This window comes from Panthera pardus, unplaced genomic scaffold (assembly GCF_024362965.1).
Source record: "Panthera pardus isolate Hobbes unplaced genomic scaffold, ASM2436296v1 HiC_scaffold_20, whole genome shotgun sequence".
Lineage (NCBI taxonomy): Eukaryota > Metazoa > Chordata > Mammalia > Carnivora > Felidae > Panthera > Panthera pardus.
Window position 1 is genome coordinate 28,975,676 of NW_026526766.1, and position 15,662 is coordinate 28,991,337.

The following is a 15,662-nucleotide window of genomic DNA, read 5'->3' on the forward strand; positions in this document are numbered from 1 at the left end:
GTGTGTGTGTGTGTGTGTGTGTGTGTGTGTGTGAGAGAGAGAGAGAGAGAGAGAGAGAGAGAGAGAGAAATTTAAAGATCAGCTAAACCTTATGGGGTGGCATTGTAACTGGTTCTTCTAAGCTACTTTGCATGTTGCTGCACTGCAGCCTTGAACCACGTGGACCCATGTTCGGTAGACCAACCGTCTCGCCCCTCTGTAGGGAGAAGCAGCCCACCGTGCTGAGCACAGGCGGAGCCTGCCATCCGGGAAGCAGTAGGCCAGAGCCGGCCCTGCCCCAGCCCTGCTGTCAGGACACCAGGTAGTTCCCTCAAGAAGAGATCCTGGGGGCACCTGGGTGGCTCAGTCAGTTGAGCTTCTGACTTCGGCTCAGGTCATGATCTCACAGTTGGTGGGTTCGAGCCCCACATCAGGCTCTGTGCTGACTGCTTGCTCAGAGCCTGGAGCCTTGCTCTGGATTCTGTGTCTTCTTCTCTCTCTGCCCCTCCCCCATTCACCCTTTGTCTCACTCTGTTTCTCAAAAACAAATAAATGTAAAAAAAAATTTTTTTAAAAAGAAGAGACCCCATAGTAGTGCCCTTTGCTGAAACAGCCTTCCCCAGTTGGGCTCTTGAGTTGTTTTTAATAACAGCTCTGAGAAATAATATAATTTATAATACATAAATATAAAATATTTATCATTTATATATTATTTATGTGTATGTTTATTATTTATATGTTATATAAATAATATAATAATTTACTCATTAAAGCAAATAGTATATCCACAGGAGAAGCAAGAAGGGTTAGAACTTGCCCGAGAGAACTCTGAATAGGGCTGCCTCCTTTATAATCCTTGATGTCTGTCATACATTTATCCTCCCTGTCACTCTCTGTGGACGTGTCCAGTGTGGGGGTCCCCACAGCCGTCTGAAGGATCTCTGTTTTGCAAGTTGCCTCAGCATGAGTTGTATTTGGCTGTAACCAGTTATGACCGGTTTTACATAACCAGAGCGTGACGGATGGTTGGTAGGCGTGACGGATGGTTGGTAGGAGCCCCGAGAAATTGCTGAGAGCCTCTGAGGCCTCCCATGTTGCCTTTACCCTGGGCAGAGGGATCTGCCCACCTGGCTTCGTGACGTCAAGTGCAGAAACTTTTCATTCCTTTTTGTTTCAAAAAATCGGGTAAAGACTTCAAGAGAAAAGGAGAAGTGCTAGGGGTCTTGATGTGAGGGCCACACGGCTGAAGGATCTTCCATGTTTCCTCATGAGGGAGAGCGGACGAGGTGTGTCCGGCCCCAAACAGAACGCTGGTCGAAGATGCCGTCTGTCCCGGAGTCGCTGCAGAGGCTTTCCTGCCGTTGCGCTGCTGGGCAGGCCTCCGTCACCAGCCGTGAAGCCACTTTAAAGCAAAGTTAAATCTAATTTCAGACACAAATGGAAAAAGTAGTTTCATTTATTGCTGTGTTAGACTTATTAACTCCCAAAAGCCATGGGCCTTGGTCTTTCTGTTTACAGATATAAAATGGAACTCTAAATGAGGTTTAATGGGCTTCCCAGATCATGTTCCCCAGACAGACTTTTTCCCCTTTAACAGTCAATTTTGAAATCAAAAGGACTGAGAAGAAAGGGGAGTACTTCCTGTCATAAATAGGATGGGTGGTATTCTTCACAGCGTTTTACAGCTTCCAACTGCGCCTTATAATTCCAAAGTCGCTGGGAAGCATTTGAGTCTTTAATAGTGATTCATTCATTCAGAACGGTTTATCAAGCGTGTACTGTGTGCCAGGCACTGAGATGAGGTCATCTAAAGATGACCTGAAGGCACCCAGGCCCCTGCTCTCACTGAGCTTGTACACTGCACAGGCAAACAAGGAGACGCAACCTGTTCCATGAGGCACAACACCGAGTGGCCAGTGGTGGTGGAGTGCTGATGAACTTGGGCCACAGAGGCAAGGTCAGGGATGCACATGTACAAGATCCAAAGAGCAAACAGGTGTGCTGGGAAGAGTGGGACCACAGCAGGGCCGTCTAGTGTCACAGCAGAAGTCCTTGTCCCCTCCCCTCCTGTGTGCTGGCCCCTCACAGCCTGCTTGTTAAAAAGCCATAGTCTCTTAACATACTTTGGGACTTTCTGGGACACACTGAGACTTTACATTAGCAGGGGAGCATTCCCTGCCGTTGTTTTTAAGTGATGGTGTGCGGGCTGCACTCAGCGAGCAAACCCAACAGCGGCAGGTAGGGAAAAGGAGAAATGCAGAATACTATATCCATGTTGAATGCTGCTGTTAAGATCAGAAATGAATTTGGCTGAATGGCTAGAATTTCATGTTCATTGGGTTCTCCATTTGTGCAAACTTAATGTGTTTATAATTTTTAAACATTTAAAGATAAAGCAAGGGAAGCAGCTTCCTACAGGAGCCATAGGTGCCTGCTCAGGCTTGGATGTTGACGTGCATCAAACCAAACCCTGGCTCCCAAACCACAGCAACAGAAGCAACATGGTTGACTCACTCTCTCACCTTGACTGATGTATGGTGTTGGTGACACAGTGGCTATCAGAGCCAAGTCTAAGGGTATTAGCCAAGTTACTGGAACTAATCTCTTACATATACAGCAGTCTCTGCTCATTCTGTGTGATTCCATTTATTTTTCAGGCACAGTAACTCCTCTGTGAGACTCTGTTTTTCAAACTCTGCCTGCAAGGCCCCACAGAGTTTACTGTTTAATTTAAAGGTGTTTCCTACCAGACACAGAGGTTCAGACTGCTTGAAGAACCACTTAAATTCTTTTCTCAAACTGGTCTTTAGGAGGTTCCAGAGTACACCTTTTTTTTTTTTTTTGAGAGAGAGAGGGAGAGAGAAGAACATGCACGTGCAAGAGGCGCAGAGAGGGCAGAGAGCGAGAATCCCAAGCAGGCTCCTACTGTCAGCACAGAGCCCGACACAGGGCTCAATCCCAAGAACCGTGAGATCATGAGCTGAGCTGAAATCAAGTCAGACACTCAACTGAGTCACCCAGGTGCCCCAGAGTACACTTTTAATAAAAGTTAGAAAAACTACGTTTAAGAAAAGTTTAAAAATCACTTCAGAAAATTAGTCTGTTAGATAGTAAGCAGGCTGTCAGGGAGCATTCCCATAGAAGAGTTTTTTGTTCTTTGAAATTAGCTTCATGGAAAACACTCAAATTGAAGTAAGAAAAGAAAGAAAATTAGGTAAAAGCTGTAAAAGAGCCTTGGGAATTGTGAAGCGTTAGCAAGCATGGGATCTGGGGTGTGTGGTGATTCACAGAGGGGAGCCCCGGCAGTGTGGGGAGATGAGCGAGCTGGTTGAGGGGGTCACTCTTCCTAAAGACCTCATTTCCTCAGTGTCCGGTCACTCACCCATGCGTGATGCCTAACCATCCATGTTTGTGCTGGGCCCACCGGCTCAAGAGACGCTCTATTTCAGAAGGAGTTTAACTCAGGCAAAATGGGACTCAGAAGCCCCACATTCAGGAACATCCTAGATTTCCGGGCAGGACCGGGCTGAAGCAGGCCTGAGCCAGCTCACGAGGACCTCCCAGCTCTGTGTTCTGTGACATGGTACAGGTAGATTTGGAGGTTGAACATTTTACCAGCACACTCAGACCTTTCCTCACTCCAGGGGCCTGGGGTTTGGGCTTCCTTCCGTCCTAGAGCAGGTGACCAGTCTGTAGCATGTAGCCATGCCAACTCAGCCCACCCTGTTTTTGTAAATAAAGCTTTATCTGAAGATAGCAGATCTCACACCATGTATTTACATACTGTCCAGGCTGCTTTGGCAGTACAATGGCAGATGGGCTTTGAAAAGCCAAGAAACACTCACCCTCTGGCCCTTGACAGGAAAAATTTGCCAACTCTTGTTCAGAGTTCAATACAAAACTGGTTCTGGATGCATGAAAATTGTCAGGTTGAAAAGAGATTGGGGTTGTGGGGGGTGGGCTTCTTCTCCAGCAATCTCTCTTTGCTGTTTCCAGGAGAGAATAATTACATGAGAGGGAGCACCAGCACGTCCTAACAAAGGTCATGGTCATATCACAGGGAGGCCCCACTGGGTCATGGGACTTGTCCCCTTGAGTCTGAGACATGGATTGGGAATACAAATGACCCTGTGAGGCAGGTGCCAATTTTTGGGCACTGCTGGAAATCAGGGGAGCAGGCCAGAAGCAGTTCAGCTTGGCCAAGCCCTTTGGGTAGTAATAACTTTCTTGAAATGGCAGAAATGCCAGGGGGCTGGGGCACAGCTGAGGGTTTTGTTTTCACAGGTGGTTTGGGAAACTCCCAGGTGCCTGGCCCTTCCGGTGTACTTCCGGCAGGACTGAAGAGCCAGCTTCCCTGGGCCTCTCGGCCGCTCCCTGGTGGTGCCCCTGCTGCTTCTCCCAGGGGGAGTCTCAGACTCCTGAATCCCCTCCCCAGCCCACCCGAGAGAGCCCAGCCCTCTCACACACCTGCCTTCCCTCACACACCATCCAGGCTGCCCTCTCTACCTTCAGCACAGGTGCCTTGCTCTGTCATTTCACCAGGTAACAAACACTTCCTTGGAAATGATACTCCCAAGATTTCATAATTTCAATAAATAACAGAACTTCTGAAGTAGAAAAAGCCAGACACTGGCACTCCAGCTAAAGTGACAGTATATGGGACTCTTCGCTACTCACAGTGGGTGACCTCATTTTCACAATAGCTCAGAGGGGACGCACACTTACAACCCATCCACCCCCACCCCCCACCCCGGGGAGCAGGGCCAAGCTGATGGAGCTGCTCAGTGGCAGACCTGGGTCTCCAGCCTGGGGCCTCAGGCTCTGTGACTCAGGGCCCAGTGGGTCATGAAATCAATTGAGTACCAACTAGCATAAAGAAGAACAAAATAACCTGAGTAGGGGAAAGGATTAAGAAAAGAACCATGTTTCTGTCTATGTGCACGTATATCCACATGTATACACATCACATGCAGGGGACTGTTTGGACACCCAGGCCGCATGTCTACCACGTCCCCCAAGGCTCAGGCCTGTTGCCACAGACACAGCCCATCCTCTTGGAGAAGTCCCTGCTGAGGTTCAGGGATCCACCATCCTGGAGCAGTTATGTGGATTATTGGAGGGTTTTCATTCTCTGTCACCAAAAGTGGGTCTGATGAATCTGCTTCTGCACACCTACCCTTCATTGTCCACCCCCCCCCCCCAAATCCCAATTCTAAAACCTGCCCATCTGGACCCAACCCCAAAGGACCAGTCACGTTGTTTTGGCACTCTGGGGAGAGCAATGATGTCTGTGCACTCATCGTTGTTCGTGGGGGCTTTGGAAACCTGGAAACTTCTGGAATCCATTTCCATTGGTGCAGATTAGCATGTGTTTTAAAACCCACCTGTGCACTGAAGCATCCACATCATTTTTCTGTTCAGAGTGTCTTTTGAGCAGAACTCTAGAAAGCAGATTTTCAGACTAATTTTTATCGGACCAAAGTATTTGTGGGCACACAACCGTATATGCATGTCTGTCTACCACAACTTCATTGCGACATTTCGGGAAGAACCAGGAACCTAAGTTCTCTTTTTCCATATCCTCCGTCAGTCCCGTGCCACATGCTCTGCTAAGTGCACCGTGTGTGTGCTGGGAAACCCCTGTGTGGCTGTTGTGGGGTGTGCCTGCTTGTCCCGGCACTGGTAGGGGAGGTGGGCCAGGACCCATCCTGAACACGCAACGGTGGGGAGGTAGACACGTCCTTGGAAACAAGGCCTCCGGTACCCTCCCACACACACTAGGTCCCAGGCAGCCAGAGAGAGGGCACGGGCACTCAAGGTCCCTGGGACTCCCCTCTTTGCTGCCGTGCGCAGCTCTGTCCCTTTTTCTCATTCTCTTCAGGTTCTTGGCCTTTCCTTCCCTCCCCACGTGGTCCTCACCCCTACTTCTCCATCCGGCCTGATCACATTGACCAGTGTTTGAGGCTAACCTGTTGGCTGACTCCGGGTTTTCAGGTGCTTCCTATAGGGCAGGACTGGGAGTGATGTGAATTTGAGTCTAGTTCAAAAGGTCATTAAAAGTTTTCATCTCTATCAGCATACCTGCGGTGTAATAAAACGTGACTCTTTGAAGTGTAATCTGGTCAGTGTTGGCGTGTGTGTGCACCTGCAACATTGGAACTAAATGAGCAGAGTCGAGAAGCCACAGGTGCTGTGGGAGGGCTGCTGGGCCCGCACTGTCATGTACATGCACGATGTTTATTTTTCATCTCATGGAGGAAGTTAAAAGTCCAGGTGACCACTACCCCCATTAATTAATTAATTAGAAATAAGAGCAAATGTACAGGATGGACAGCTCTCTCCTCAGAGACCTGTTTGAAATTCTCTGGCTCTGGCTCCGCAGCATGGAGAACCTCACTTTCCCCATTTCCAGAGGGGGCAGGAACTTAGTACGAGTATGTGACAGCCTCTGTTAAGGACTGTTCAAGTTTCTCAGTGATCTGGAGAAGGACTATTCTGGCAGTGCCCACTATGGAAATAATTGCTAGGAAAAATTAAGACAGGTGTGACTTTGGTGCCAGCTTTTCAGCAAGACCCCATTACGTGTGGTGGCAAGTGGCCATGCAAATTGGGTCCTCAAGTTTAGGGGATAAAAAGTGAGGGTTTTCTTTGTCAGCGAAATACGAAGAGAGGTAAAAACCCTGTGCGCAAGCAAGAAATGTGTCAGGCCCTTAGCCTCACACAGCATGTCTGTGATGTCTTTTAAACATCCTGTCACTGAAATATTGAGATGCACTGAGTTCTTTTGTAAAGAAAAGGCTTGTTGTTTTTTCTGCTCTTAGAGGGGAGGGGAGGGGAGCCTGGGCTGTGCTTCCTGGATGCCATGTTGGCCCTCAGGGGTCAGAAGACTAGATCGCTTATTAATCGTGACAATAAACCCTTTTTAACAGTAAGAGAAGTGGCAATACTGACTTCATGTTGGTGTGAAGGAGCCTTCACTTGGGGCTCCTGGACCTTCACCCGGTGTGGTGGGACCACCCCACCTTCCGCCAGCCTGGCGGGTCTTACTTTGCCAGGAAATAGGCCCTTGTTTAGGCCTTGTTATCTCTGTGTAGATTGGGAGAGGAGAGCACGGGAAGAGGAAATGAGAGGCTGAACCCTCCATTTCAAAATCAGGTCTAAAAAATATAGCCTCCCCAGGTGTTAGAGTGCAGAGAGGTATGGTGTGGGCACGTCACACACACCTAGGCAGTCAGGTCAGAGCACTTGGAAAGCCGACGGAGCTCTCCATCACCCCACCAAAAGCTGGTGCAAGCCTTCCAGTGTGCAGGTGTGAGAGGGGATTGCTCTTCCCCAGGGGGCATCCCACCAGGCCACACCGACTTGCCGGTCCTTCTCCTGACCTTGGGGAGCTGGCCCCCACTTTCACCAAGCTCTCAAGATATGGCCAGTGGTATCTGAGGTGTTTAGGTTACCGTGATAGGGAGAAAACGGGGGGGGGGGGGGGGAAGGGGGTGGCGTCTAAGGGTGCTGGTCAGGTGCTCTCCAGGGCTCAGCCTGTGGTACTCGAACCAGAGTGTGGGAGCAGGGGTCTGGTGGTTCTGGTGGCTTCTGATTACTGTAATGGGACAAGCTGGCTTCTTGGAGCTCTGTTCAGTTGTCTCTTTTGTGAGACCGTTTTAGGGGGTGCCCTTCATGGTCTGTTCATTTCTATTGGCTGTATAGGAAAGAACATTCTGTGGAAGATGGAAAGATTGCCAAGACCAGTGCAGTCCAACCTCTTCCCATTTCTTGTGATGCTCTGAGGCCATTAGCTCATTTCCATGCGCCTCTGAAATTCCTTCGTAGATGTAAATTCACTGGCATCCTGTCCTTAGAAGTTCAAAGGGCTCGGCTGCCCACAAGCAAAAAGCAGCACCACCAGATCCCCCGAGTTAACACCCAGTCTTGGAGAGGACTGTAGCCCAGGGGAAGGATTCTTCCCAGAAGATTTGTTTCTTCATACTTACTTGTTTGTGTGCAAATCTATTTATAGTAGATTAAAGGAGAGATCCGGCCAACAGTGGGTAATGATATAATTTACAGGGGCCCCAGTCAGAATGTTGAAATTGCTTACATTATCCCATTGCCACAAATGGATTACTATGCAGGGTCTCCCTTTTTCAAAGACAATGAAAACAAAGAGGGAAGGAAGGAAGTTACGTGCTTGTAATCACTTCCATGTATGGCTGATGTTGAGCCAGGAATGGAATAGAAAGTGGTGAACTCCTCACTAGGGATAATTGAGAGGGCTTTGAGGCATTGGCCTGCAACTAGATTCTGAAAACCAAATTCGGGTAGACTCTCCAGCTAAAGAATGTGCCAGCAGTGCCAAGAGCTGGCTGGGGCTCTGCCTGCATCAGCAGAGCTAGCTAGTGCTGGGACTAGACCCCCATATTGTCTGTAGGGGCTGGAGCTCCTGGCAAGTGCATTCTGGTAAACCTTTAGTCAAGTGGATCTGGACTGAACGGCGCCCACATTTAGCTCGTTCATTGGCGGCAGGCTGCACAGACCTGCAGCACAGTGCCCTGCTCTCCTTCCTGTCCCCGGGCGCCCTCCCCAAATGCTGCAGAGGTGAGCTGTGCATCTTCTCGGGAATGTGGAGAGCAGTGTCTTCCTGAATTTACCTTGTTTATTGTTAACAGTCAGCAGCATTGAACCAGATTGGTTATTGCAGGAAATTAAGCAGTTGCAGTTTTAAAGGGAACCTTCACTAGTGGCACACTGGAGGACAGAGCAGTCACCTGGCTGGGATGTGCACTTCATTTCCCACTTATGTTTTGCATTTATCTGTTTTGTCTTGCAGAATTGCACTTAAAAACATCAAAACACCTAACTAAAACGTGTATTTTGCTCTCCTAAAATTGACAGCCTTCCAGTGAGGCACATGGTTCCTTTCTTTGCAAAAGAAATTAAACTAAAATGAGATTTGGAACGAAGTATCATTAATATTCTTGAGAGTGTAACTTTTGCTAATACAAATTCTGTCATTAAGATAGGCTAAGGAAACCCACCAGCTTGTTGCTTACTGGATTTTCTCTCCTTCCTTAAGGTTCGCCATCGGTGGTGTGAACTCATCATAAAGCATAAATACACAAAAGCGTACAAAGATGTGGAGAGATTCCTCCAGGAGGATCAGGTAATTCTTTTAATTACCTGGGAATTCTTTTAATGCTGTCTCCTGACTGTCCAGTGCATTTACTAACACAGGGACCCAGGTCGTTAACATCTTTTTCATCACAAATACTTAAGCATTTTCCAAAGATTTTTAAGAAGTAGGTAGGAGCTTACCTAACACATTTTGGAGCTGATTCCCCATCTCCCCCCACTTTGTCCCTCTGAAGCATGAATTACACCTCTTAAAAGCTTTGGTGGTTTGACCCAGCTGTGGACCACTGTCATTACTAAATGACACACATGCAGACCTCACAGCATCCCCAAATCTCAGGTCAGGCCATGGCTTAGCTGTCACGGTGTGTGTTCGTGTCTTTAGCGGCTCTTATTTAAAGTATGCGTGGACATGAGACTAGTCAGGGAGAGCCGGCCTGGCTAGGACAGTCTGGTCTATACCTGTACCAGCCACACCCTGCCACACCTCACTGTTCACCAGGGGAAGGCAGTCACCTTCCAAGGAGCCTGCAGGAAACATGTATGCGCATGAACGTGTTGGGGGGTGTCTGCCTTGCGTCCTCTGCACCACCCACGTCTGCCCCGCACGGCCGTGCATGGTGATGTGTGTTCTGTGGGTTCTGTCAGCTGCTGGAAGGCAGCCTGCAGCTGGTTGCTCTTAGCGTGACCATTGTGAGCGAGCTTTCCGCCGGGTACTGTGGGCTGAGAGAATGGAGCCATGCTTCAGTGGGGGTGGGGCAAACAAAGGGACTTTTGATAGGGCCTGAGTATGGGGGGCAGCCGGCAAGTAAGGGCTCGTTCTTCCCACAAAGAAAAGTACATGACTTTGTACCAGGAGAAATGTCACATTTGCACAGTTGGAGCAGAGGTGTTTGGAAACACAGACAACAAAGACAAAATATAAGAGCAACTTAAGGTCTGTTCTGAAAACCAGAAGTAACTCCTTTTTAGAGCCAAGACCGTTGCCAAATAAGGATGACCATAACTCAGCTTTTTAAGGAAAGGATTTTTGAGCCCCATACTACCAAATTTTTATCTTGTGCTAAAAGGATCTTTTGAGATCCGCCCTCTAATTTGCTCCAACAGACTGTAACCCGTGGCATAAGTAAGCTTGGAATCAGAGAAAAGGCAGAACCAAAGGGTTCTTTTGGTCTTCCAGAACCTAACTGGCTGTTTGTAAAACTGTAGGAAAAATGCAGATGTGCATGTCTGTGGACCATTGTCAGTACCAAATGACTCACAGCATCCCCAAGTCTTGGGTCATGCCGTGGCTTAGCTGTCACAGTATGTGTCCATGTCTTCAGTGGCTCTAATTTAAAGTATGTGTGGAGAACATTGTTTTGGGAACTGAAGAGGCGGTGTTTGCTGCCACGGCAGGGATGGTTGAGGGGCTCTGTCGGGCTGGGCTGACGCAGCGGACATATTTCCCTGGGTGGGGTGACGTTCTCCCCGCCGTGATGCCATGTGACGTGCTGGTCTTCATTCCCCAGCCGCGCCTCAGGGCGTACTTCCCTGAGAGAGGTCCTGCAACCCTGTGACACGCACACCACGCCTCGGAGGCCACTTTCAGCCACGCACGTTTCCGTGGTGGGCATTGTGGGGACCTCCCTGACTCTCCCTGGTGATACCGACACAGTCATCCCTGGAGAAATGCTCGTGCGTCATTCTGTCACCGATTAGATTGCCACCACAGTCCTGTTGATGGAATTGATTGTTAAGAATTCCAGGGGGCTTCAGTGTGAACAAGAAAGTGAAGGGATCGAAAACTGTTGGCTTCAGGAGGACAGCCACTCGGCCGTCTTCTCTAGGGTCTTTGTAGTTTCCACACGGGCAAGTGTGTGTTCCAGCAGCGCAGACCGTGTGCATGTGGACGTGTCATTTCTTTCCCTTCCGTGTTCTGTGCCCCACAGGCCATGGGCATCTACCTCTACGGGGAGCTGATGGTGAGCGAGGACTCCCGGCAGCAGCAGGTCGCCCGCCGCTGCTTCGAGCTGACCAAGGAGCAGATGGACAGATCCTCAGCCCAGGTGGTGGCCGAGATGTTATTCTGAAGAGGTGATTCTCTCTCTTCCCTTTCTCCACTGTTCGGTTCTAACCAGAGATTCCTCGTAGGAGCCACGTGAGTCGATAAGGAGGCGCTGAGCCACGGTCCTCCACTCCTCAGTGGCTGGTGGCCTGGGAGTGCAGGCAGAACTCACGCTAGGCTGGCCAGGTTGGCCCCAGGAGCAGAGGCTGCCCACCCTGGCGGAATCACTTCCCTGGGCACTGCTTTGGCCACTTTAGGTTTTGTTACTTGTAGGGACAAAAACGCAGGAGAGCATTTGGAATAGGTTTGGACGGTGGAAGCACTGATCCAGTCTTCTGGTGAGGGCTCACACAGGAGCACGTTGCTGGGTTACCCCGAACCTTGAGCTCCGTGCAGGCGTCTGGGTCCATCCCCAGCCCACCATCTGTATGAGAACATGAGGGGTCTGACCAACTTGAGGGCGTCCTGCCAAGGTGTGCCATGTGCTCCTCGACCCCGCTGTGCCTGGTTTATTTCTCACCTCATGTTGGAGTGGAATCTCCTCCTGGTCTACGCTGCAGTGCAAGTCCTAAGTTATTTAAGCTGCTTCCTGTTAATTGTCTTGGAATTGACCTATTAGATGTACATTCTAGGAGTGTTTAACTGTGGGTTTCTGCATTTCACAAGTCACGTAGCAGGGGTATGTGCAGCTTTGTTAAGTACAGTTGTGGGGCTGTGGGTGTATTGTCATTTGTTACCTTCTCAGTGTTTCTTCACAGTTTCACATGAGGTAATGGGGCCCGTCTAATTCTGTCTTTTTTTAAACTTCACATCAGATCTCAAGCATTTTTCATGTTCTACAGCTTATCGACAGGTAGAATTCTTAATGGTTATGTAATATTTTATGTTGGTATTCGTAACCCAGTGTCAGATTTTGTTTGCTTCTGATGTTTTGCTGTATATTAAGACCATTTCTAACTTGTGTTAGTGTCTTAGTTATTTGAAAGAACTCTGATATGAAGGGGAGAAAAGGGATTTTTAAAGTAGGATCCTCTTTTTCCATAAGAGTGCAGGAACCACACTTCCCAGGAAACAGAGTAGTGGAAATGATTGCCATGGCTGTGCGTCCTGTATAGCTGGACCCAGACCCTTTCCTTGGTGGCTTCGGGTCCTTCAGGGCCGGGCCAGTTGAGAGGGACCGGTTCCCTTGCAGTGGGCCCCCTGTAGTAAGAGTATAGATCATATTTCTCTTTAGATTTTCGGTTTCATGGAGAGCTTGGGGTTCTTGAAGACTGAAACACAGTGGGGCGGGCTGTTCGGCCCACTGTCCCCTGTTCCAGCTTGTGGAGAACCACAGCGGGCACCATGGCTCTCCGTTCCTCCTCGTGAGTTTTCGCGGAGGTGGTCACGAGTCGGCTCCTTCCTGGGAACTCTTCCCGTTCCTGCCCCTTGTGGGTGAACGTGGGGGCCCCGCGGGTGCAGACGGCAAACCGCGCAGGGGCAGCCGCTCGTTGCCTTTTTAATTTTGTGCTCCAAGGCTGCACAGAGCCCTTTCAATTTAAGACACTGGGCCTCTGGGACGCCAGGTAAACGCGCAACAAGGCGAAGTCAAGGCCACGCGGGAGCGGGCGGAGCGGTGTCGGCGCCTGGTGCGTGAGGAAGCCAGCGCGTGCGGTGCGGGCGGTGAGCAGGCGCGGCGCTGCTCCGAGTGCTCTGGCTGCTTGGGTTCCTGGCATGCTGATTTGTGACTTCAGATTAAAATCACATTGCCAGGGATTACCACGCAACCACGACCTTGGCTGCTCCTCCGGAAGCCATAGTTCTCTCTCTCTGCAGTTCGGAGAACACGCTCATCTCGTAGCTCTTCTCCAGAAACGGAAGAAGCCGACGGCTGTGGAAGATGCTCGCCGGGCCCCCCCAGTGTGCCCAGCCGACGACCTCTCTGACGAGGTGCAGAGCTTAGCTGATTGGTGAACAGTGACTGGTTTCCGCTTTGTTCACAGTGGCTAAGTTCTGCACCTGAAGAGAAGGTGAGATGGGGACAGTTAAGTTGGAGCTGCTGGGGCAGAGGCCGCCGCCGGGTGGTCCGCTCAGGCACCGGGCGCCGCTCCGGACGAGGCGACACCCGCGTGGCTCCGAGGATGCAGTTTCTCCTGTCGTGAATGCATGAGTGTACCGAAAGTCTGTGGGACTATCAGTCCACTGATTAGACACCTGTCTGAACGGTCAAATGTATTGAAAGCTGCAAAAATTCTTCTTACATACAAACTAAAGCTAAGTGCGCCGGCAAAAAGTCCAGTCAAAACTGTCAGCAGTTGGTTGCATGTGAGTAGGGCCGTTGCTTTCAGAGGAGACCCCTGGTTGCGGTCTCCCCCTCCTCCCGAGCATGGTAACCTCTCTTTTGTGTTCGCAGCCCCGCAGGCCGGCGCAGGAGCTCCCAGCTGAGGCACTGCTTCCGGGCTGTCGATTGGACCCGCCCTCCGGTGCCTACTGAGCTGATATCAGTTCTCATTTTACACACTGGCTCAGTTCAGCAGGAACAGGAGTCGAGCCCTAGAGCAAAAAGCCTTCCTGTGTGTAAGTGCCCGGAGGCTCCGGAGCTGGGACTGCGCTCACCGAAGACCGTGCGCCTGGACCCCCAGCAGCGGCGGCGCCCGTCTGTATGTGGCCCTGGGGTGTGGATGTTGGTGGCATCGTAGTGATACGTTGACACGCAGGGGACGAGGGGACGGGCTTCCACTCCTAAAGGCAGAACGCGGTTAGCGCTTCACGGGACCCAGGCCGCGCTGCCTCCTTGTGCGCTGGCTGGGTTCAGGCTGCGGAAGCAGGTGCAAGGAATGGGGCCCCGGTTACGGTCGCTGGCTTTCACAGCCGTGTGTGAGCAGTGCGGCTGTGAACCCCACTGTGGGGTCGTGAGGTGCGGCGGGTTTCATCCCATCCTCTCAGTCTTGTCTCCAAAGTGGAGAGCGAAGGCACGCAGCGGTACTGGTTTACAAGAATTCTTCCGTTGTTACCAGGCTGTAAATTTTATTGCTGTTTCCTTTGCAGGAAAGATCACAGCGAGATTCTTTTTCATGCATCTACTCCTAGCCCTGGTGGGACCGGGATCGCATTGACCCTGGACATCAAAGGAAGGGTATTGGGGCTGCTAAAGCCATCAGCCAGCAGCGTCCAGGCCTTGGTGCTTCTCTTTCCAGAGGCTGCTGTCCCTGGAGTTCACGGACCGCGTGGTGCCTTTGTCCCCCGCCCTGAACTTGCCACCCCAAGACACGCAATCTGAATTGGATCTCTTCTGTGAGGTCAAGGCAGTTCTTTCACACAAACGATGAAAGCTGTCTGAGAAAAAATCAGAAAAACTGCTGAACTTGTTGCATGGATCCTCTCAGCATATGGCTGCACTGGATGTTTTTTAGAATTCCAGGAAGTCAGAGATTCTGTATACTGGGATCAGTGAACACCATTTGGTATTCTTCTCTGGGTCATTTCAGAAAGATCCTACAGGATTGTCTTGATTGCTAGGTCTTGTTCTTTAGCTATTTCTGAAAGGGCAGGGTAAGAATCCAAGATGTGTTCATAATAAAACATGATTGCTGTTTTTGTATTCCTGCGTGCTTCTGAATTTCATACTTTTTATTATTTTTTAATACTGTTTAAAAAGAAAAATGACGTTACCCCAGGGGTATTCTCTGCAACCTGATACCGTCCCTCCTGTCCACCGGTTGGTCTGTCACCCTCCCAGGTGGCCATGGGAGCGTGAAGGGTATGCTCCTGCTCTGATGGCGCACACGTGCGCACACGCACACGGAAACCAAGCTTCCAGGCGCTGTTCTGGAGGGAGGGTGGTGTGAAACCGCGGGAAGCCCTAGTGGTTGGTACCATCCCGAGATTGTGCCAGAGCCCAAGCTGGACGAGAGCAGCCTCAAGCGCGGCTCCAGGCTGTGTTCACCCGGCTCTGCATCGGGCTTGTGGGAGGAAGCGTGGTTTTAACACATTCTTTCATTAAAAGCTCTTGGTCTCCAGAATTCTTTTAACGGTGACTGTTACTCTAGAAGGTTTCCTGGGGGTTTGCTCTTCTCTGTTACATGAGTTGCATATGATTGTATGTGCTTTGTTAGCCATAGTGGTACAAGATTCAAATTTTGGGGGCCCCCTGGGTGGCTCACTTGATTGAGCACCTGGCTCTTGAGTTCAGCTCAGGATCCCGGGGCCATAGGATCGAGCCCCTTGTCGGGCTCCACGCTGAGTGTGGAGCCTGCTTAAGATTCTCTCTCTCTCTTTCTCTCCCTCTCTCTCTCTCCCCCCCGCTTGCGTGTTCTCTCCCTCAAAAAAGATTTTTATTTGTGAATTTGAATAAATGCAAGAACGCTGCTTCCTGGGAAGCGTTGGGATAAACGACACTGTCTCCCTCTGGTCTGTGTGAGTGTTCGGCCGTCTCGGGTGGAGCGGGAAGGGACCCAGAGGCACCGACAGCGCTTGCCCACCTGGCTGTGTGCACACAGCCACTCACTACCTCCTCGTGGGCTGTGGGCAA

At 50.3% G+C, this 15,662-nt stretch overlaps 1 protein-coding gene across 11 annotated transcripts in view; it reads left to right on the top strand.

Annotated features, from left to right (window-relative positions):
• The window catches only part of AOPEP (aminopeptidase O (putative)), a 342,850-nt gene extending 328,118 nt beyond the window's left edge, over nucleotides 1-14,732 (top strand). For 4 of the 11 annotated variants that reach the window (XM_053907863.1, XM_053907853.1, XM_053907856.1 and 1 more), the window contains 3 exons: nucleotides 9,050-9,136; nucleotides 11,037-11,181; nucleotides 14,180-14,732. In XM_053907863.1, the coding sequence (XP_053763838.1) occupies nucleotides 9,050-9,136; nucleotides 11,037-11,177 (228 nt within the window). In that variant the 3' untranslated portion in view covers nucleotides 11,178-11,181; nucleotides 14,180-14,732. Of the gene's footprint in view, nucleotides 1-202; nucleotides 2,796-9,049; nucleotides 9,137-11,036; nucleotides 11,183-14,179 lie in introns of those variants that run through there. The other 7 variants (XM_053907855.1, XM_053907857.1, XM_053907854.1 and 4 more) reach the window with 6 other exon arrangements.
• The last annotated feature ends 930 nt before the right edge of the window (nucleotides 14,733-15,662 follow it).